We start from the raw sequence: 23,404 nt of genomic DNA on the forward strand, positions 1-23,404 counted from the left end.
CTTACTATATTTTACTATATGATTCAGAAGTGCTGAAAATGGGTTTATCTCCCAGTCTAGAGGAAAACAAAGTGTTTCTTATAAGAACTTTCCCTAAAAATAAAAGAGAGAGAGAAAAAAACTTTCCCTCCATCATTAGTAAATCTCATCAAGGAAGCATCAAAATAATTTTCTCTGAGCCAGCAAACAAACAAACAAAAAATTAAAACATGCATTTTTACTGCTTCTTCCCCAAACTGAAAATGATGACAGCTGCTACTTTCTAATCGGCTGGTTCATGGAGTCATTCAACTATTGATTGACCTCTGCATAACTTTCTCATTACTTTGTTAAAAAGAAAATATTTCTGTTGGGAGAGTAAAATCATTTTCAATGACTTCAAGATTGAATTATAGGCAACAAAAAGAAATACTCAATATTTGCCTATAAACTAAACTTTAGATATAGGGTAGTGTTAATCCTGGCTTTAGACAAAACTGAAAATAATAAAAAATAAAGTGTAAGGAATTCGTCGAGTGCATTACCTTTACGCCTGCCTGGGTTATAACAGTTCCAAAAATACTCAAAGTTTCTTTTACTTTCTGCTTAAAAAAAAAAAAATAAAATCAGCTTTAGAGAGGTAGGATTGACATATAAAAATGACTCAGGGCTTCATGGCACCATCCTCTTTTATGTGCCTGCCCTCTCGCCTGCCTGCTTCAAATGCTGCCCATGAAGACCAAGTGAGCCCGGTAGGCAGCAGCTCTGCTCACAGTGATACACCCCTGGGTTAGAGTTGATCTGAGATTAAGTAGTGATTCTGACCTCCCTGGTGGCTCAGCTGGTACAGAATCTCCCTGAATTGCAGGAGACCTGGGTTCCATCCCTGGGTTGGTAGATCCCCTGGAAAAGGGGACGGGCTACCCATTCCAGTATTCTGGCCTGGAGAATTCCATGGACTGTATAGTCCATGGGGTCACAAAAAGTTGGACATGATTGAGTGACTTTCATTTCAGTAATTCCGAAGTACCATTAGCCTAGGTAATTATGAGCTGTGTTGTTGGGATAAAGAGATAACATTTAACAGGGTCAAAAGTGTACAAAGAAATATAATAATGGATGCAAAGTCTGATGCAATGGAACTGAAAGGAAATGACAAAGAGGTTGCCACAAGAACAAAGAGTTAGACAAAGATAGATGTAGAATATGGTTTGGGTCTAGCTGTTCATTATGTCTAAGACTCCCCTTCTAACCTGGAGCCCAAGTCTGCTGTGGAAGCCAGCTTGCAAGGAAGGCATCCTTACTGCCCCCCACCCCCCAGCCCCTCCTGTGTGCTGGGCTTGAGGGCCTGGGAGGAGGAAGGAGACCCTGGCCATGCCCACACAGGCCTCTCATCCAACCAGGCACTGAAGCTGAGCATCAGGACTGACTTGGGACAAAGCGGGGAGACAGCTTCCAAAAGTTAGGCATAATCAAGACAATATACAAGGTAAATGATTCTAGGCAAGAAAGTGATGAGATGGATTGCACTGCATCTCTGATTTGGGTCAGGAACTCAGCCTTCTACTTTGCAGCAGTTTTTGTGTGTTTGAAATATTCTGGGCTCTTAACCAAGTGTACTTTTTCTACACTTTGGTAAGGGGTGTGTGGACTTGGCTATAAAAAAAATGCAGCTCTGCAGGACTCTTCCAGGAGGGGACAAATGGCTGGAAAGTGTGGGGGCTATGACTCTGTAGCAGAGCTTTGAACTGTCAGATTCATTCAGCTTAATCCAAAGAGCAGCTGTGCTTCTGTGTTCCACGTTTCTCTTGCATCTGCAGGGTAGGGGTCCATCTCCCGTCTAGGTGAACACTCATTTCCTCAGACTATTATGCTCAATGCGATTATAGAAAGTCCTGTCATCTTCTAAAGTGGCAAACACAGCCACAGCTCACAAAAGCAACGCGTCCCAGATGATGATCCAAACTCTACATCTAATTTCTCATCTCTCTCCCTCTGAAGTCTTTTTCTTGGAGCAGATTAGTGACAGTGGGAAGAACTGTAATATGTAATCTCTCCATATTAGATGTTACTTTTACTTTAAACTTTGTGTTAAGGCAGTGGCACCCCGCTCCAGTACTCCTGCCTGGAAAATCCCATGGACAGAGGAGCCTTGTGGCCTGCAAACCATGGGGTCACTAAGAGTCAGACACAACTGAGTGACTTCACTTTCACTTTTCACTTTCATGCATTGGAGAGGGAAATGGCTACCCACTCCAGTGTTCTTGCCTGGAGAATCCCAGGGATGAGGGAGCCTCATAGGCTGCCGTCTCTGGGGTCACACAGAGTTAGACATGACTGAAGTGACTTAGCAGCAGCAGCAGCAGCTTTTGTTACTAGTTAAGAATGTTGCCTATAGTCCAGAATACACAGGATAACCCATTCTCAAAGTTTTGACCTTTAACGTTGTAACACTTTTCCACTCATAAAGAGATAAAAACTTGCAGAACAGAGAATAGCATTTGTCTTGTTGGACTTTTATAGGAACATTGTGACCGGATCTCTATGTGGACAGCTCAAAGAAGGAAGGAATCTGACACCAAGAAGCTTGCAACAACCAACCACGCCCCACCCCTTTTAGTCTAAAAGAAGCCTGAATTCTAACTCAGGTAAGATGGTTCTTTGGGACACTTGTCCACCATCTTCCCTGTCTGGGGCTATCCAAATAGTCACCATTCCTTGTCCCAACAAATTTTCTGTAGACTTATTCACCTCTTTCATGGGGTGCAGTAAGAGCTTGGATTTGGTAATGGAAGTACATGGTCTCTTTTCTCTTTTCTCCTGTCCTACTGTTTTTTCTTTCCCAGCTTATTATTCTAGGTTTTTAGGTCCTTCCTGTGTTGATAGGAGACAACAGAGAGGAGATGTAAGGGAGTTGGCGGGGGGTGACAATCACAACAATCCATCTACTTTCTCCTCCAAAACTTTCTCCATGAAATTATTGGACTGCCCATCCTTCTGCTTTGTCATATTTCTGGTGTGAGGGAGGGATTTTAAGGTTTTTGTAGATGAACTGGATGTTTCATTTGAAGTTTACCACTTCCTTGAAGGCAAAACCACATGTATATGATGCTTCATTCAAAAGCCCCAATTTAACAAACTGTTATAGCTGTGTCCCAAAGTGTTGGTCTTTTAGTCAGTTTGAATTGCTGTAACAGAGTACCATAGTCTGGGTGGTTTAAAAACAATGAAATTTACTTCTCACGGTTCTGAAGCCTTGAAGTTCATGATCAGTGTGTCCACCTGTTCAGGTTCTAATAAGGCCCTCCTTCCTGTTTGCAGACTGTCAATTTTATTTTTATCTCACATGGCAGAAAAGCAAGAGAGCTCTCTCAGGTCTGTTTTATAGGAACACTAATCTCATTCATGGGGTCACAAAGAGTCGGACACGACTGAGCGATTGAACTGAACTGAACTGAACTGAACTGAGTCTCATTCATGAGAGCTCTTCCCTCATAATCTAATAACTTTCTGAAGACCCCACATCTCAATACCACTATATTGGGAATTAGATTTCAACATATGCATTTTGGGACACCAGTTGTCAGTCTACAGTGGTAGGTGTTTATGAAACTTATATTGCTTACCACATGACCGTCAATAGATGGAGAGACAAGTCGTTGGGACGTGGAATTTTGACTTTATTTGGAAAACCAGCAGACTGAGAAAACAGTGGACTAGTGTCCCAAAGAATCATTTTCCCTTAGTTAGAATTTAGGCTTCTTTTAGACTAAAAGGTGAAGGGGTGTAATTAGTTGCTGCAAACTTCCTGGTGTTGGAATCCTTTGTTCTTAAAACTGTCCACCTAGGTCAAATCACAATGTTCCTGTTATTCTCCACTTTGCAACTTTTTAAAATCTCTATATGAATGGAAAAGGGTTATACCTTTAAAAATCAGAGCCTTGAGAATGGGCTATCATCTACATTTCAGGCTATAGGCAGTATTCTTAACTTGTAGCAAAAGTAATAGAACACAAAGTTGTTGTTTTTTTTATAAATTTATTCATTCTAATTGGAGGCTAATTACTTTACAATGTTGTAGTGGTTTTGCCATACATTGCCATGAATCAGCCACAGGTGTACATGTGTTCCCCATCCTGAGCCCCTCTTTCACCTCCCTACCCATCCTATCCCTCTGGGTCATCCCAGTGCACCAGCCCTGAGCATCCTGTCCCATGCAGCAAACCTGGACTGGCAATCCATTTCACATATGCTAGAATACATGCTTCAATGCCATTCTCCCAAATCATCCCACCCTCGCCCTCTCCCACAGAGTCCAAAAGGCTGTTCTGTACATCTGTGTCTCTTTTGCTATCTCCCATGTAGGGTTATCATTACTATCTTTCTAAATTCCATATATATGTGTTAGTATACAGTGTTGGTGTTTTTCTTTCTGGCTTACTTCACTCTGTATAATAGGCTCCAGTTTCATCCACCTCATTAGAACGGATTCAAATGTATTCTTTTTAATGGCTGAGTAATATTCCATTGTGTGTATGTACTACAGCTTTCTTATGCATTCATCTGCTGATGGACATCTAGATTGCTTCCATGCCCTGGCTATTATAAACAGTGCTGTGATGAAAATTGGGGTATGCGTGTCTCTTTCAAGTCTGGTTTCCTCGGTGTGTATGCTCAGCAGTGGGATTGCGGGGTTGTATGGCAGTTCTATTTCTAGTTTTTTAAGGAATCTCCACACTGTTCTCCATAGTGGCTTTACTAGTTTGCATTCCCACCAAAGTGTAAGGGGGTTCCCTTTTCTCCACACCCTCTCCAGCATTTATTGTTTGTAGACTTTTGGATAGCAGTCATTCTGACTGGTGTGAAATGGCACCTCATTGTGGTTTTGATTTGCATTTCTCTGATAATGAGTGATGTTGAGCATCTTTTCATGTGTTTGTTAGCCATCTGTATGTCTTCTTTGGAGAAGTGTTTCTTCAGTTTTTTAACCCATTTTTGATTAGGTCATTTATTTTTCTGGAATTGAGCTACAGGAGTTGCTTGTATATTTTTGAAATTAATTATTTGTCAGTTGTTCATTTGCTATTATTTTCTCCCATTCTGAATGCTGTATTTTCTCCTTGCTTATAGTTTCCTTCATTGTGCAAAAGCTTTTAAGTTTAATTAGGTTCCATGATCCTCTACATAGAAAACCCCAAAGACTCCACCAGAAAATTAGTAGAGCTAATCAATGAATATAGTAAAGTTGCAGGATATAAAATTAACACACAGAAACCCCTTGCATTCCTATACACTAACAATGAGAAAACAAAAGAGAAATTAAGGAAACAATTCCATTCACCATTGCAACAAAAAGAATAAAATACTTAGGAATATATCTACCTAAAGAAACAAAAGACCTATATATAGAAAAGTATAAAACACTGATGAAAGAAATCAAAGAGGACACAAATAGATGGAGAAATATACCATGTTCATGGATTTGGAAGAATCAGTATAGTGAAAATGACTATACTACCCAAAGCAATATATAGATTGAATGCAATCCCTGCAAGCTACCAATGGTATTTTTCACAGAACTAGAACAAATAATTTCACAGTTTGTATGAAAATACAAAAAAAACCTTGAATAGCCAAAGCAATCTTGAGAAAGAAGAATGAAACTGGAGGAATCAACCTGCTTGACTTCATGCTGTACTACAAAGCTACAGTCATCAAGACAGTATGGTACTGGCACAAAGACAGAAATATAGATCAGTGGAACAAAATAGAAAGCCCAGAGATAAATCCACACACCTAAGGACACCTTATCTTTGACAAAGGAGGCAAGAATATACAGTGGAGAAAAGACAATCTCTTTAACAAGTGGTGCTGGGAAAACTGGTCAACCACTTGTAAAAGAAACTAAAACACTTTCTAATGCCATACACAAAAATAAACTCAAAATGGATTAAAGATCTAAATGCAAGACCAGAAACTATAAAACTCCTAGAGGAAAACATAGGCAAAACACTGTCTGACATAAATCACAGCAGGATCCTCTATGACCCACCTCCCAGAGTAATGGAAATAAAAGCAAAAATAAACAAATGGGACCTAATTAAACCTAAAAGCTTTTTAGAACACAAAGTTTCAAGTAAAAGAAACAGATCAAATAAGGAGTCAGATTTGTTCTTCCCTACTTGTAAATCAGGAAGAGAAAAAGAAATCTATTAACACATGAACAGCATGTACAGATGAACCTATTTGCAGGAATAGAGATGCAGACATAGGAAATGGATGTGTGGACTGGGGGTATGGTAGAGGGGAGGATAAATTAGGAGATATGTGCACTGCCGTGTGTGAAATAGATAGCTACTGGGAATCTGCTGTATTACACAGGGAACCCAGCTTAGTCCTAGAGGGGGTAGGATGGGGGTTGGGAGGGAGGTTCAAGAAGGAGGGGATATATGTATACATACAGTTGATTCACTTCATTTCAAAACATGGTAAAACAACTCGACTCCAATAAAATTTTTTTTCATTAAAAAAAGAAAAACAGTGAGCTATAGAGTGACTGATAGTCTGAGGTCTCAGACTGGGTGGTCTGGAATGTCCTATCTAGGGTATAAGGTCTGAGCAGAGATGTGAGAAAAATGAGGATATGAACACGAGGAGAGGACAACAAAGTGAAAACGCCATATGAAAAATGTGTTGGAGGGAGACCAAAGATACCAGTGAGATGGATGGCACAGGGAAGGAACAATGCAGGACGTGGACACTGGAGAGAAAAGTAGCAGTTGGATCACACAAAGCTTTAAGGAGCAAAGCAGGGTGTTTAGATTTTGTCCTAAGCATGATTGCAAATATTTAGGGTGTTAAGCAGTAGTTTACAGAATCTTATTTATTTTCTCTGTAAAAAACTAATAAACAAACCATAATTAAGTAGAGTTGAGAGGCTAGAAAATGAAGCTCTCTGAGTCTTGTGTGGATGGGGGAGCCAGACAGTAAGGAAAGGTCTCCCCTTCTTTCCTGATAATGATTCAGCCAGTGAAAAGCCATGGACACTGTTTACAACAGTCCCCTACTTTACATCTGGAATTCTCCTGTTCACGTGTGCTGGGGACTTGCAAGTGGCTTGCTAGAGTTGCAGATCCCAAATTGCAATTCTCTGCCAAACCCAAAGAAACCCATCTTTGTTGGAGAAATATCTGGAAACACATTTGTTTTTGGTCGACATTTTGGGGCTCACATGAAAATGAGAGAAGACGCCCAGTTGCTCTGAGTCTGGCTGGCTTACGGGTGTGGCCCATGCTGAGCCCATTGTGCTCCCTGATTTCTCAACAACTCAGGAGCTTGAAGGTATGTCCGCCTGCATTCAAGCTCATGACCTCTTGCTTTCTTTCTGTTTGGACCTCCCCGAGATTTACTCAGGACCTATTGAAAGACAATATTTTTCTAGCACTCATTTGGCACTTTGATCTGATCTGAGATCAGATTCTTTCATGAAACTGGCTGAAATGGTCTTTGGCACATCCCCTTTGGAACAAGGGCTGTTTCTCTGAAACAGCTGTTTTTTCTCTCATCAAACTTTCTTTTCCCCCTTAAATTCTCCCATTCTCTTTCCTTCTGAACTTGCCAAACGCATCCCTTTAAAATGAAGCTTTCTGAGGATTCAGGGGCTAAAGTCTAAATTTCTTATGCTCCATGGACTAAAGCTGAACTGTGAGCCATACTCAAAGATATTTTTTTTCCAAATAACCCCCCATTCTCCCAGATTTTGTGAGGAATTTAATATAGTTATTCAAATGTATCAACATGGTTGATCTGACTTACATCAGCTAGTTTACATACTTTTTGGTGAAGGCCAGGTCCAGCATTCAATGAAACCACTAATTGGAAAAGTCCAGAGAGGGCTCTATAATTACACCTGGTAAAAAAGTTGCTAGCTTATATGAGCAGGCTTAGGCAACTGCTAGGTGAGTTCATCACAACATTTGTCAAAGTTTGTTAATTTATGACTATTACAATCAACCTCAAATTATTTTTAAAGAAAATTCTGGTCTTCCTTCAGATGTTGGTTCCACCCAAGTGGGTTTTACCTCTATGTTTATTTGGGGGCTGAGCTGAGACCTTTCATTTGTTGTAAAAAGAATGAGGACACAATAGGAAATTATGTCCTCTCCAGATTTAGTTAATCCAGCAAACCAACTCTCTCATAAACTAGATGTGTTACCTCAGAGGAAGACCACCATAAGTGTTAATCTTCAAATCCAGCAGAGGAAAGCTCCTGAATGAAACCAAAACTCTAATTTTTGCTATTTCTGCCAAGAGGTAGGACATGGGAAAATCGACTGATACAACTGTAAGATGCCTTCAGCCCTTAGAGTTTCCAGCATCCTCCCAATTCTGAGGCTGCTAAGGAATGAGGCTCTGCAGGGGCTCATCTCAATCCTTCCTCTTAACTGGTTTGGAGGAACATTTCTCCAGATTGGGGATGAATCTCTTTCAGTCCTAGCTGATGTGAGAGCCACACTACTGGTGCTCAACTCCATCACTGTAAAGCAGCCCCAGCCTCAGAGGACTAGAACAGTTCCAGTAGTGGGGATTTCTAATGAACATAAAGAGGATCCTGTCTCTGAACCTATTCCCTTTTGTTTAGACTCTTTAAGAGAAATATTCCCCTTACTCCTTAGTTACTCTACCCCTATCTATTTATTAGGCTAATTGGAACACTATCATGCTGGAATTTCCTTCTCTCAAAAGGAGGAAGTATTCCAGAAATTGACAATAGTCATCAAAGCAACCAATCAAGTGAATTAAATGATCCTTTGACACCTTTTATCTGCTCCATCTCTGAGGTGACCCAGTGGTAAAGAATCTCCCTGACAATGCAGAAGATGCCATAGATGTGGGTTCAATCCCTGGTCCTGAAGATCCACTGGAAGAGGAAATGGCAACCCACTTCAGTATTCTTGCCTGGAAAATCCCATGAACAGAGTAGCATGGTGGACTATAGTTCATAGGGTCACAAAGACTCAGACATGACTGAGCAACTGAGCACACAATCATTGATCATTTGTCTTCATTGAGTCAGCTACCATGCTCCTTATAAGCAAAATCTCCAACTGATATTAGCAAAATTTACAGCACACTCCCCATCGTAATTCAGTTTGTTGTTGTTTACTCACCAAGTCATGTCCAACTCCCTGTGCCTCCACGGACTGCAGCACACCAGGCCTCCCTGTTCCTCAGCATCATCTGGAGTTTGCCCAAGTTTACGTCCATTGAATCAGTGATGCCATCCAACTGTCTCACCCTCTATTGCTCTCTTCTTCTTCTGCCTTCTGTGTTTCTCAGCATGAGGGTCTTTTCCAATGAGTCGGCTCTTCCCATCAGATGGCCAAAGTATTAGAATTTCTTCCAGTGAATATTTAGGGTTGATTTCCTTAGATCCCTCAAAATCTCATCCCAGAATTAATTAATATCCTATAGGATAAAGAGCCCTTTAAGGCATAAACCATCCTTTAAGGCAAAAACTAGTTGCTGAACAACAACTGACAGGAGGATGTTGGAACCCACCAAATAAAGATACCTCATGTCCAAGGACAAAGGAGAAGCTACAACAAGATGGTAGGACAGGCGAAATCAATTTTAAAGCTAAGCCTAATACCTGCCAGAGACTCTTGGAGGGCACAAACAAAGCCATGTGCACATCAGGACCCAGGGAATGCAACAATGACCCCCACAAGAGACTGAGCCAGATCTTCCTGGGTGTTTGAGGGTCCCCTGCAGAGGTATGAGTCAGCAGTGGCCTGCTGTGAGGACAGGGCCACTGGCAGCAGCATTCCTGGGAGGCAGAGTATGTGGCATAAATCTCAGGAAGGTCTCCATATGTCCCACCATAGAGCCACCAAGCAGACAATCCACAAGCTGGAGAACAGTTAACCAAATAAGTTCTTGCTGTAGGCCCTACAACAAACTTCCCAACCTGGGACCTGGCAAAGGGACTAGGATTTCTCAGTGAATCTAACTTTAAAAGTCAGTGGGATTTGATGACAGAATTTCCACAGGACTGGGGAAACAGACTCTTGGAGGGCACAAGCAAAATCTTTTGTGCACCCAGGACCCAGGAGAAGGGAGCAGTAACACCACAAGAGACTGAGCCAGACTTGCCTGTAAGTGTTCAAAAGTCTCCAGTGGGCAAGTGGGTTGATAGTGGCCTGCCACAGGGTAAGGGCCACTGCAGCAGCAGTCCTGGAAGGTGCAGGATGTTGGCACAAGTCCTCTTGGAGGAAGTCCCCATTAGGTCTAACAAGGACCATAGCCATTCCATAGAGACTACAAGACTCTAGGGGCCTCTCAGGCCAATTTACAGGGAAGGAGCACAGCCCCACCCAGAAGCAGATAACTGGATTAAAGATTTACTGAGCATGGCCCTTCACACCAGAGCAAGATCTAGTTTTCCTCACAGCCAGTCCCTTCCATCAGGAAGCTTGCACAAGCCTCTTACTACATCCATCAGAAGGCAGGCCAAATAAAAACCACAAGTACAGAAAACTAACCAAAATTATCACGTGGATCACAGATTTGTATAACTCAATGAAACTATAAGCCATGCCATGTAGGACCACACAAGATGGATGGGTCTTGGTGGAGAGTTCTGACAAAATGTAGTTCACTGGAGAGGGGAATGGCAAACCACTTCAGCATTCTTGCCTTGAGAACCCCATGAAAAAGACAAAAAAATAGAACACTGAAAGATGAAAGCCCCTAGGTTGGTAGGTGTCTAATATATCTAGAGAAGAGCAGAGAAATACCTCCAGAAAACATGAAGAGGCTGAACCAAAACAAGAAGGACACCCAGTTATGGATGTGTCCGATGGTGAAAGTAAAGTCAAATGCTGTAAAGAACAATATTGCACAGGAACTTGGAATGTTAGGTCCATGAATCAAGTTGACAAACAGATGGCAAGAGTGAACACCACCATTTTAGAAATCAGTGAACTAAAATGGACCAGAATGGGCATATTTAATTTTGATGACTACTATCTATTACTGTGGGAAAGATTCCCTTTGAAGAAATGAAGTAGCCCTCATAGTCAACAAGAGTCCAAAATGCAGTACTTGTGTGCAATCTCAAAAAAGACAGAATTATCTGGGTTTGTTTCGAAGGCAAACCATTCAACAACACAGTAATCCAAGTCTATGTCCAACCACTAATGCTGAAGATCAAGTTGAAGGGCTCTGTGAAGACCTATAAGACCTTCTAGAACTAACATCAAAAAAAAGGTGTCCTTTTCATTATAAAAGGCTGGAATGCAAAAGATGGAGGTCAAAAGATACCTGGAGTAACAGGCAAAATGGTCTTAGAGTACAAAATTTTAAACAGGGAAAAGGCTAATAGAATTTTGCCAAGAAAATGCACTGGTCATAAGCAAACACCCTCTTCAAACAACACAAGAGACGAATCTACACATGGACATCACCAGATGGTCAATACTGAAATGAGACTGATTACATTCTTAGAGGACAAAGATGAAGAAGCTCTATACAGTCAGCAAAAACAAAGCTGAGAGCTCCTTATTACAAAATTCAGACTTAAATTGAAGAAAGTAGGGAAAACCACTAGGTATGACCTAAATCAAATCCCTTATGATTATACAGTGGAAGTGATAAATAGATTCAAAGAATTAGATATGATAAAGTGCCTGAAGAACTATGGACAGAGATTTTAACACTATATACTAGGCAGTGACCAAAACCATCCCAAAGAAAAAGAAATGCAACATGGCAAAATGGTTATCTGAGGAAACCTTACAAATAGCTGACAAAGAGAAGCAAAAAGCAAAGGAGAAAGAGAAAGATAAATCCCTTTTAAAGCAGAGTTCCAAAGAAGAGCAAGGAGAGATAAGAAAGCCTTCCTGAATGAACAATACAGAGAAATAGAGGAAAACAATAGAATGGGAAAGACTAGAGATCACTTCAAGAAAATTCGAGATACCAGGGGAATATTTCATGCAAAGTGAAAGTGAAAGTTGCTCAGTCCTGTCAGACTCTTTGCAACCTCATGGACTATAACGTCCATGGAATTCTCCAAGCCAGAATACTGAAGTGGGTAGCCTATCCCTTCTCCAGCAGATCTTCCCAACACAGGAATCGAACTGGGGTCTCCTGCATTGCAGGCACATTCTTTACCAACTGAGCTATCAGAAAATTCTGATTTTAAAAAAGTATGGGCACAATAAAGGACAGAAACAATGTGGACTTAACAGAAGCAGAAGATATTAAGAAGAGGTGGCAAGAATACACAGAAGAATTATACAAAAAAAGGTCTTAATGACCTGGGCAACCACTATGCTATTCTCACTCACCTAGGGACATCCTGGAGTGTAAAGTCAAGTGGGCCTTTTTACTGAGAACAAAGCTAGTGGAGGTGGGGAAATTCTAGCTGAGCTACTTAAAATCCTAAAAGATGATGCTATTAAAGTATTGCATTCAAAATTCTAGCAAATTTAGGAAACTCAGCAGTGGCCACAGGACTGGAAAAGCTCAATTTTCATTCCAATCCCAAAGAAAGGCAATGCTAAAGAATGTCCAAACTACTGCACAATTGCACTCATTTCACGTGATAGCAAGGTAATGTTCAAAATCCTTCAAGCTAGGCTTCACAATACGTTGACTGAGAACTTTTAAGGGACAAACTAGATTTAGAAAAGGCAGAGGAATGAGAGATCAAATTGGCAATATTAATTGGACCACAGAAAAAGCAAATAAATTCCAGGAAAATAATTGCTTCATTGACTACATTAAAGCCTTTGACTGTGTGGATCACAACAAAACTGTGGAAAATTCTTAAAAAGATGGAAATACCAGACCACATTACCTGCTTCCTGTGAAACCTATACGCAGGTCAAGAAGCAACAGTTAGAGCCAGACATGGAACAATGGCCTGGTTTAAAATTGGGAAAGGTGTTCCTCAAGGCTGTATATTGTCACCCTGCTTATTTAACCTATATGCAGAGTACATCAGGCAAAATGCCAGGATAGATGAAGCACAAGCTGCAATCAAGATTGCTGGGAGAAATATCAATAACCTCAGATATACAGATAACACCATCCTTATGGCAGAAAATAAGGAGAAACTAAAAAGCCTCTTGATGAAAGTGAAAGCGGAGAGTGAAAAAGTTGGCTTAAAGCTCAACATTGAGAAAACGAAGGTCATGGCATCTGGTCCTATCACTTCATGGGAAATAGATGAGGAAACAGTGGAAACAGTGTCAGACTTTAATTTTTTGGGCTTCAAAATCACTGCAGATGGTAACTGCAGCCATGAAATTAAAAGACGCTTACTCCTTGAAAGAAAAGTTATGACCAACCTAGATAGCATATTGAAAAGCAGAAACATTACTTTGCAAACAAAGGTCCATCTAGTCAAGACTATGGTTTTTCCAGTGGTCATGTATGAATGTGAGAGTTGGACTGTGAAGAAAACTGAGTGCCGAAGAATTGATGCTTTTGAACTATGGTGTTGGGGAAGACTCCTGAGAGTCCATTGGACTGCAAGGAGATCCAACCAGTCCATTCTGAAGGAGATCAACCCTGGGTGTTCTTTGGAAGCAATGATGCTAAAGCTGAAACTCCAGTACTTTGGCCACCTCATGCAAAGAGTAGACTCAATGGAAAAGACTCTGATGCTGGGAGGGATTGGGGGCAGGAGGAGAAGGGGATGACAGAGGATGAGATGGCTGGATGGCATCACCAACTCGATGGACGTGAGTTTGAGTGAACTCCGGGAGATTGTGGTGGACAGGGAGGCCTGGCGCGCTGCGATTCATGGGGTCGTAAAGACTCAGACACGACTAAGTGACTGAAGTGAACTGAACTGAACAGAGATGATACCACCTTAATGGCAGAAAGCAAAGAGAAACTAAAAGCCTCTTGAGGAAGGTGAAAGAGGAGAGTGAAAAAAGCTTAAAACTCAACATTCGAAAAGCTAAGATCATAGCATCCAGTTCTACCACTTCATAGCAAATAGATGGGGAAAAAATGGAAACAATGACAGATTTTATTTTCTTGAGCTCCAAAATCACTGTGAATGGTGACTGAAACTACGAAATTAAAAGACGCTTGTTCCTTAGAAGAAAAGCTGTGAGGAGCCTCTGCACCCTATTAAAAAGCAGAAGCATCACTTTGCCCGCAAAGGTCCATATAGTCAAAACTATGGTTTTCTCAGTAGTCATGTACAGATGTGAGAGTTGGACCATAAAGAAGGCTGAGCACAGAACTGATGCTTTAGAATGATGGTGCTGGAGAAGACTCTTCAGAGTCCATTGGACAGCAAGGAGATCAAACCTGTCAATCCTGAATGAAATCAAGATTGAATACCATTGGAAGGACTGATGCTGAAGCTGAAACTCCAGGACTTTGGCCACCTGATGGGATGAGCAGACTCATTGGAAAAAACGCTGATGCTGGGAAAGTTTGAAGGAGGGAGGAGAAGGGGACAGCAGAGGATGAGATGGTTGGGTAGCATCACTGACTCAATGGACATGAGTTTGAGCCAACTCCAGGAGATGGTGAACTACAGGGAAATCTGGCGTGCTGCAGTCTATGAGTCGCAAAGAGTCAGACATGGCTGAATGACCAAACAATAACAAAGGCATAAAATTAACAGTAGATTACAGGTCTCAAGGCCTCTTATCACTTGTACCAACTCTATAACTTTTCTATTTTACCAGTGAGAAAACTTTCACTTCAGTTCCGTTCAGTCACTCAGTCGTGTCCGACTCTTTGCGACCCCATGAATCGCAGCACACCAGGCCTCCCTGTCCATCACCAACTCCTGGAGTTCACTCAGACTCAACTCCATCGAGTTCGTGTTGCCATCCAGCCATCTCATTCTCTGTTGTCCCCTTCTCTTCCTGCCCCCAATCCTTTTGAGAAATGTCTCAAAATTGGTTTGAATTCTGGTTCAACTCATCCCCCTGGTTCACAATTCTCATATCCTCCTTGGTGGGGCCCCTGATTATCTTGTTACTGCTACTCACCCTCAGGCCATGCTTACTAAACTAACTAGTGGTCTTCATTAAAAATTGCATCAACACGGTGCAGCTCATGGTACTCAGATCCCAATATGCGGCCCTGCCAATGGTCCCCTTAGCAGGAGACAATATAGAGCTGACCTCAGACCCATGATTGGGTCTGTCCTGGATCCTACAGAAGGGGGGAATGAAGAATCAAAGCTACTCCATTTTGTAAGTTTCCCGGGAAAAGAGCCTTTGGAAATCCCCTGACCTCACCCCACCACCTGCAAACCAATCAGAACCCTTGGCCAGCCCGGGAAATTCGAGTCAAGCCTGGGAAAGGAGAACCAATCAGAACCCAACACCTAACCCTTCACCAGAAGGTAACCAATCAGACCCGGAGACTCCCGTTTTTTGAATTTTTCACGCGATAATACCCTATATAAGCAATGTAACCCAGAGCTCAGGGCCCCTCCCTATAGCTGCTGCATCGGTATCGGTGGGAGCCCCAGCTCGAGCTTGGTAATAAAAACTCTCTTGCTTTTGCATCGGATATTGGCTCCCTAGTGGTCATTGAGAGATTCTGCGACTTGGGCATAACACTCACTTCCGCTGTATAATCATAAGGGATTTGATTTAGGTCGTACCTGAATGGTCTAGCAGTTTTCCCTGCTTTCTTCAATTTAAGTCTGAATTTGGTAATAGGGAGTTCATGATCTGAGCCACAGTCAGCTCCTGGTCTTGTTTTTGTTGATTGTATAGAGCTTCTCCATCTTTTGCTGCAAAGAATATAATCATTCAGATTTCAGTGTTGACCATCTGATGATGCCCATGTGTAGAGTCTTCTCTTGTGTTGTTGGAAAAGGGTGTTTGCTATGACCAGTGCATTTTCTTGGCAAAACTCTATTAGTCTTTGTCCTGCTTCATTCCTCATTCCAAGGCCAAATTTGCCTGTTACTCCAGGTGCTTCTTCACTTCCTACATCACAAACTCATTATCTTGTTCCATGTCCTTCATGTTTATTAGTAATGCCAACTTCTTGCCAGTTTACTCAGTTAGACAGTTTAGAGTACTTGATTCTTCTGATGCTCGGGATTTCCTTTACTCTATTTCACTGACTGTGTCATTCATTAAGACTTTCAACACTCACTTCCTGGAAAAATTCAAGACTTTTTTGGCTAACTGGAGGATTCCTCTGACCCAAATTTGTTCTCTGCTTAAAATTATACTGCATAGATCTGCAAGATCATTGTCACTGAAGCATCATTTTATTCATATCCATGTATTCTATTTTCCATGGGATTTTGTGCACTAAACATGTATATGACACATGCTATTCTTTTGTATAAAACCTTAATTAAAAATATTCATATGAACTAAATGAGATACTTGAGTCTTGACTGTGTGGATTGAAAGGTTGTTGTTGAATCATGATGCCGGGATTCTTGGCCCCTGGAGGAGAAGAATTCAATCCAGGGCCAGAGACAAGGCTTGATCATTCAGAGCTTTTGTGTAATAAAGTTTTATTACAGTATAAAGGAGATAGAGAAAGCTTCTGACATAGGCATCAGAAGGGGGCAGAAAGAGTACCCCCCTGCTAGTCTTCAGCTGGATGTTATATAGTCACTAGCAGTCTGTCAATCAAAGAAAGGAATGTCTTAAAACTCAGAATGGCACCAGGCCCCTCACCCATAAGATGCATTTTGTGATAATCTTGGCACGAAATCGTTCATCTTGGGCCGTAAAATGATTAACTTGAATCTTGAAGAAGGACAGATCACCATACAAATAATTTCATTTACATGGATTAGAGGAAAAATGTCTGAGTATAACATACTGGTTTGTCAAGCAGGTTCTGAGCCAAAAGGCGAACAACTTGAAGACAGAGTTTGGGGTAAATGCATAGTACATTAGCATAGCTTAAGATAAACATTTCCATAAGAAAAAGGCATTGGTTAACTTCAGGTGAAACCAGGTGTCACTATGGCAACACAGAATTTTTAGAGAAACCTCTTTTTAAATTTGTATAGAGAAGGAAAAAAATATCGCTAGTTTGTTTCCTCCTGCAGCTTGAGAGAGAGAAAAATGTCTGACACTTGCAGGCTATTTCCTCAGTTTGCAGACCCCTGGCCTTCCTGCCTGTTACCTTCTCAGGATCACAATAAACTGTGTAAAATTCTTAGAGATGGGAGTACCAGACCACATTACTTGCCTCATGGGAAACCAGCATGCAGCTCAAGAAGCATCAGTTAGAACCAGACATGGAACAACAGCCTGGTTCAAAATTGGGAAAGGAGAACTTCAAGACTGTATTATTTAACTATTATTTAATTATTCACCCTGCTTATTTAACTGATATGCAGAGTACATCATGCAAAATGCCTGGCTGGATGAATCACAAGCTGGAATCAAGATTGCCAGGAGAAATATCAATAACCTCAGATATGCAGATGACACCACCCTAAATGGCAGAAAGCAAAGAGGAACTAAAGAGCCTCTTGATGAAGGTGAAAGAGGAGAATGAAAAAGCTGGCTTAAGAGTCAGCATTCAAAAATCTAAGATCTTGGCATCCAGTTCTATCACTTCATAGGAAATAAATGGGGAAAAGTTGGAAACAGCAACGGATTTTATTTTATTGGGCTCCAAAATCACTGCAGATGGTGACTGCAGCCATGAAATTAAAAGATGCTTGTTCCTTGGAAGACAAGCTATGAGGAAACTTGACAGCATATTAAAAAGCAGAGACATCAATCACTCTGCCCACAAAGGTCCATATAGTCAAAGCTATGGTTTTTCCAGTAGTCATGAATGGATGTGAGAGTTGGACAATAACAGAAGGCTGAGAGGGGAAGAATTGATTGCTTTTGAACTCTGGTGCTGGAGAAGACTCTTGAGACTCTCTAGGACTGCAAGGAGATCAAACCAATCAATCCTAAAGGAAATCAACCCAGAATTTTCATTGGAAGGACTGATGCTGAAGCTGAAGCTTCAATACTCTGGCCACCTGATATGAAGAGCTGACTCATTGGAAAAGACCCTGATGCTGGCAAAGACTGAGTGCAGAGGAGAAAGGGGAGATAGTGATGAGATGGTTGGATGGTATCACTGACTCAATGGACATGAGTTTGAGCAAACTCCAGGAGACAGTGAAGGGCAGGGAAGCCTGGCCTGCTGGAGTCTATGTGGTTGCAAAGAGCTTAGGCACGACTGAGCAACTGAACAACAAAATTGAGATAGTGTTTTTACCTCCATTTTAAGGAGGATAAGGAAAATGAAATTTAGTTATGTCAGGCTTTCTTTCCCAAATCAGTTACACCAGCATGGCAATGGTAGAGCTAAGATTCAAACACAGGTCAATTCAGCTGGACATATTGAGATTAATTTGTGCTTAATCACTGTATTAGCAAGTAGTACCTCGACTTTAAATTCCTGCTTCTACTTGGAAGACTTCTATGATGCATCATGTCAGTCTTTAACTTTCTATTACTGCTGAACTAGCAAATTCTATTCCACATTTCAAATATCTCTATCTCCTGTGCATGGACCTTTTTATTTCAATTAAATGGTAAACGCCTTAAAACTAGCGGCAATGTATTATTCTTGTCATAATTTCTATGAAGGTCTGGCACTGTGGAGGTCACATAGTGAGGCTGTGTAAATACTGATAGTTTCTTAGGCATAGTCCTTGACACATATGCATGCTTATTAAATGGTCACAATGATTACTATTTATTATTATCTGAGGGGCTAATGCCTCAAATTGAAGTTCTAACAGGAAATGAAGAAAAATTTTACCTCTTCTTCAATCCTAAGAACTTCTTGCTTGCCTTCCTTAAGACCTAGAGTCATGGTTTCTCAAGCCATTAGTCATTTCAGTCCCATTCCACCCTTTCCACAAAAGTGTCAACTAAAACACTAACAGGCAGCAACATGTTTCCCTCATGATTCAGTTCAGTTCAGTTCAGTCGCTCAGTTGTGTCCGACTCTTTGGGACCCCATGAATTGCAGCACGAACTGAATTGCAGCATGCCAGGCCTCCCTATCCATCACCAACTCCCGGAGTTCACTCAGACTCACGTCTATCGAGTCAGTGATGACATCCAGCCATCTCATCCTCTGTTGTCCCCTTCTCCCCAATCCCTCCCAGCATCAGGGTCTTTTCCAATGAGTCAACTTTTCACAGGAGGTGGCCAAAGTACTGGAGCTTCAGCTTTAGCATCATTCCTTCCAAAGAAATCCAAGACCTGATCTCCTTCAGAATGGACTGGTTGGATCTCCTTGCAGTCCAGGGGACGCTGAAGAGTCTTCTCCAACACCACAGTTCAAACGCATCAATTCTTCGGTGCTCAGCCTTCTTCACAGTCCAGCTCTCACATCCATACATGACCACTGGAAAAACCATAGCCTTGACTAGATGGACCTTTGTTGGCAAAGTAATGTCTCTGCTTTTGAATATGTTATCTAGGTTGGTCATAACTTTTCTTCCAAGGAGTAAGCGTCTTTTAATTTCATGGCCCCCACGATTAGTGCTCTTTAAATTGGGAGCGCTTCGGAGAAAACAAACAAAAATATGAGTTGTAATTTTGAGGATGGATGGTCATTGTGTTTGTTGCCTATCCACTGCTGTAACTCCATTTAACTTTATAAAAGTTTCCTGTAAGTGTTGGTTCAAGGCTTCCTGACTCAAGTTTCCAATGTGCAGGGCCTCGCTCCATCAGGCGTCTTCCCAGTCTTGCCATCCCTCCTTCCCATCCCTCCTTCCCATCTCATCCTCCGTGTAACTGCCCCAGATCTAGCAGCAAGAAAGTCTCTCCATCTGGCCTCTCACAGTGAGCTTCCGAGGATGCAAGGAAACCACCGGCTTTAGGACCGCTCGGCTCCGCGTGCAGACGCCTTCGGACCGCCCCGCCCCAGGGATCGCCGTTGCGTCCCGTTACGTCACACGCTGCCCGGAAGTGCCGCTGCGTCTGCTGCGGGGGCGTGTCTCCGGACGGCCCCGCGCGTGGTTATCCGAGCGGCGTGTGAAGCGGGCCCGTGCTTCGTTTCCGCGGCCGCTGTCGGCCAGCGTCCAAAGTTTGCGCCATGGAGGTGGTGGAGGCCGCCGCCGCTCAGCTGCAGACGCTGAAATTCGGGGGCGCCGGCGTCGGAATTAGCCAGGAGGTGGCCTCTCCGGCCCCGGCCCCCGCTCCGGTCGCAGCGCCGCCAGCGGACCAGGGGGCCCCGGAGTCTGCGGGCGAACCGTCGCCTCAGCACCTGCCGCCGTCGCTCCCGGGGCCGCCTGCGGGAGGGAGCGGCCTGGAGACGTCGGACTCGGACTCCGACTCAGATTCGGACTCGGACAGGTCGTGCCCCGGCGATCGGGCGCGCGGGGGAGGCTCTGGTAGCGGGAGGCCTGGGCCGAGGAGGCAGGAGGGCCCGGGAGCCGGGGCGCGTCCCTTGCCGCGTCTGCAGTGTCCCCGGGAGGGAGCGAGGCCGTCGGGGCCCCTCCTCTAACGCTGAGGGTCCGAGAGCCCTCTATGGACAGTTTGTCGTTTTCAGTTAGAACGTAGAAAACCTGAGACTGGGGGCTTATCCCGTGACCACTCGACGTGGTATGGCCTTGGGGGTTATAATTTAGTTTGTGGCAAATCTTTTTCTCAAGTTTAGTGTGTACTCTTACTGGTTGAACCAGATAAATGGGGCATCAGATAAAGGATTTTGTCTCTTTTCAGATTGACTCCTGACAGTTTTGTTAGTTCGTAGAATTTCTCTGGTGATGAATTTTTCATGAAATTAGAGGAAAGTGATTCAACTGTTACTGCATGCTTTGCGTAGCTTTTTTCAGGCTTCTCCAGCCGTACCTCCTGTCTTTTATATAGGAAAGTTCTGTGGTGGGAGGCGAGTTCACTGAACCACGCTGAACCTTGTCTGCAAGTGTTTGAGTGTGTTTTATGCCATGCTGTGTCGGTGAACAATATACACACCCTTGCTTCACATTCTGGTGAGAGGGACGAAAAATGAAGTAAAAAAAAAAAAAGTGAGTTGTTGAAAATTACAAGGAAGGAACAAGCAAGGCACTTGTAGTAGAACCCAAACAGGTGGGACCCTCTGGCCATGTTAGTTTTCATTCTAACAGCTAGAGAAATTTGAAGAATTTTAAGCAGGTGATTTTCATGCTCAAGTTAGCATTTTAATGGTTTACTCTGTGGAGAAGGAACTGAACTGTGTTCAAGAGTGAAAGCAGAGTGGTTGGCTTAGTGTGGACGCAATGGGAAAGATGTTGTATTAGGCCACCGTGTGACGGTGTTTGGATTGAATATTTTGAAACTTCCCCCATTTGGATCACTAATAGATGTGGTAGTGGCCTATGAAGAGGGGCATCAACTGAGTGCATGGCGGTGCTGTTTACTGAGATGGGGAGAAAACTTTCTGGGATAGGGACTGTAAACCAATAAGAATGTTAAATTTAGACAGTTAATTTGAGATTTCACTGTCAACAAATTGGAGATGTCAGGGAAGCAGTAGGAGGACAATTCTGGTATGGAAATATAAATTTGGCCATCAGATTACAGGTAAAACTTAATTTTTTTTAATATGTATTTTTAAATTTATTTACTTTTAATTGAAGGACAGTTGCTTTATTTACAATTGTTGGCTGGTTTCCGCGGTAAATTGACATGAATCAGACATAGGTATACATTTGTCCCCTCCCTCTTGAACCTCCTTCCCACCCTATCCCACCCTCTGTACTTCAAACTTTTTATTGTGGACATTTTCAGACTCAGAGTAATATAATCACTGTACACATAGCCATCACCAAGTTTCACAGTTTCCATTATTTCCTAGCTTTATTTAGTTATTTTTGGCTGTGTTGTGCAGGCATGGCTTTCCTCTAGTTAGGCTAGGTTGGGGGGCCGCTGCTCTTGATTGTGGTAGGTGGGCTTCTCATTGTGGTGGCCTCCCTGTGGAGCGTGGACTCTAGGTGTGCAAGCTAAGTAGTTGTACACTGGGCTTAGTTGCTCCACAGCATGTGGAATCCTCCTGGACAGGGGATTAAACTCATGTCCCCTTCATTGGCAGGTGGATTCCCAATCACTGGAGCACCAGGGAAGTCCCCTTAACTTTGTTTTACCTAGCATTTCTAACTTTTAGCTAGATAGTTTTAAAACCAGTCTCAGATCGCATGCCACCTTCCCTGTAAATTCTTTACTGTGCATTTCTGATAAAATATTTTTTACATAACAACCATGTCATTATCAGCTGTAGTAGAGTGAACCCTAATTCCTTAACATCAGCTAATAGCACTCTGTATTTAGATTTTTCTAGTGGAATAGGAGTCATGTTTACCAGTTTCATCATTGACTGAGCATGCAATACTTTGATACAGTTCCAAGGTTTCTACCTCTAGTGACTGGATTCAGGACTAAACAGTGAAATACAAGAGAAACTGAAAGAAACAGAATTAGTAGGGAGAATGCACTGTTTTTAACTTGTGAGTGTATAGGTCATTAATTTGGCAGTTGTTATTAAGAGTTTAGGGATATCAAGACTGAAGATTTGGCAGTTATCTGCACATTGGTAATGGTTGAGCTCGTTGGAGGTTATACATGGAAAGAGTACCAGAGAGAAGAGGAGTATGGGACTTGTAGAAACAGCACATAAAAGGAGCTGAAGTGGGTACCTGCGAACAGTTCAAGCTAAGAGGATAGTTTTTGGCTTTGAGAATTGTTGCGGAAGTCAAGGGCTAAAGGGGTTTTCAGAGAGTGAAGTGCTCAGCATGGATGGTAACTTGGAAAAGTTTCCAAATTGAAGACTGAGAAGAAAGTCTCTTTGCTTAATGGATCTGGTCCTTGTTGGTGACTAATAAGACAGGTGCCTGGCCCAGAATTCTCTTCGGTCAGTGATTTGTCACATGCTTCAGACTGATGTATCACATAAGAGACAGTTGTGAAAAGAAGGTTTGGGTTAGAGGAGGGGTTTTGTGATCAGTTGATAAGAGTGCTTTCCAAACACCATAGTCAATTTCAAAATGCTAGCCTTTGAATTATACCAGCAATCATAAACATCTAGTAAAGCAGATATTTTCTAGTTGAATAATCATATTTTAATACCATTGTAATAATGCTTTTGTATTGTTTCCAACTTTTTCTTCTCTATAGTGACACAGATTCCGATAGTTCAAGCTCCTCCTCTTCCTCCTCATCATCCTCATCGTCTTCCTCTCGAATGTCCCTTCCTCCAGTTCTGTCAGATGGAGAAGATGACTTACTAGTTGAGAAGGAAAATAAGAATTTTCCTCTTAAAACAAAAGATGAGTTACTTCTTAGTGTAAGTACTTAGATTTGTTACTAAACTTAATTTATATGTTCTAAAATATTTTATGATACTGATGTGATTTCATTTGGCCTGTATCTGCTCCATGAATTTGAAGACCACTCTC

The 23,404-nt window shown here is 42.2% G+C and overlaps 1 protein-coding gene across 2 annotated transcripts in view; it reads left to right on the plus strand.

The window, feature by feature from the left end:
• The first annotated feature begins 19,965 nt into the window (after positions 1-19,965).
• NAF1 (nuclear assembly factor 1 ribonucleoprotein) overlaps positions 19,966-23,404 on the plus strand; it is a 34,479-nt gene continuing 31,040 nt past the window's right edge. Inside the window, exons 1-2 of one of the 2 annotated variants that reach the window (XM_004009579.6) lie at positions 19,966-20,327; positions 23,124-23,292. In XM_004009579.6, coding sequence (XP_004009628.3) covers positions 20,068-20,327; positions 23,124-23,292 — 429 coding nt within the window. In that variant the 5' untranslated portion in view covers positions 19,966-20,067. Of the gene's footprint in view, positions 20,966-23,123; positions 23,293-23,404 lie in introns of both variants that reach the window. The other variant, XM_042251102.2, reaches the window with a different exon arrangement.

The sequence above is a fragment of the Ovis aries genome, chromosome 6 (genome assembly GCF_016772045.2).
Source record: "Ovis aries strain OAR_USU_Benz2616 breed Rambouillet chromosome 6, ARS-UI_Ramb_v3.0, whole genome shotgun sequence".
Lineage (NCBI taxonomy): Eukaryota > Metazoa > Chordata > Mammalia > Artiodactyla > Bovidae > Ovis > Ovis aries.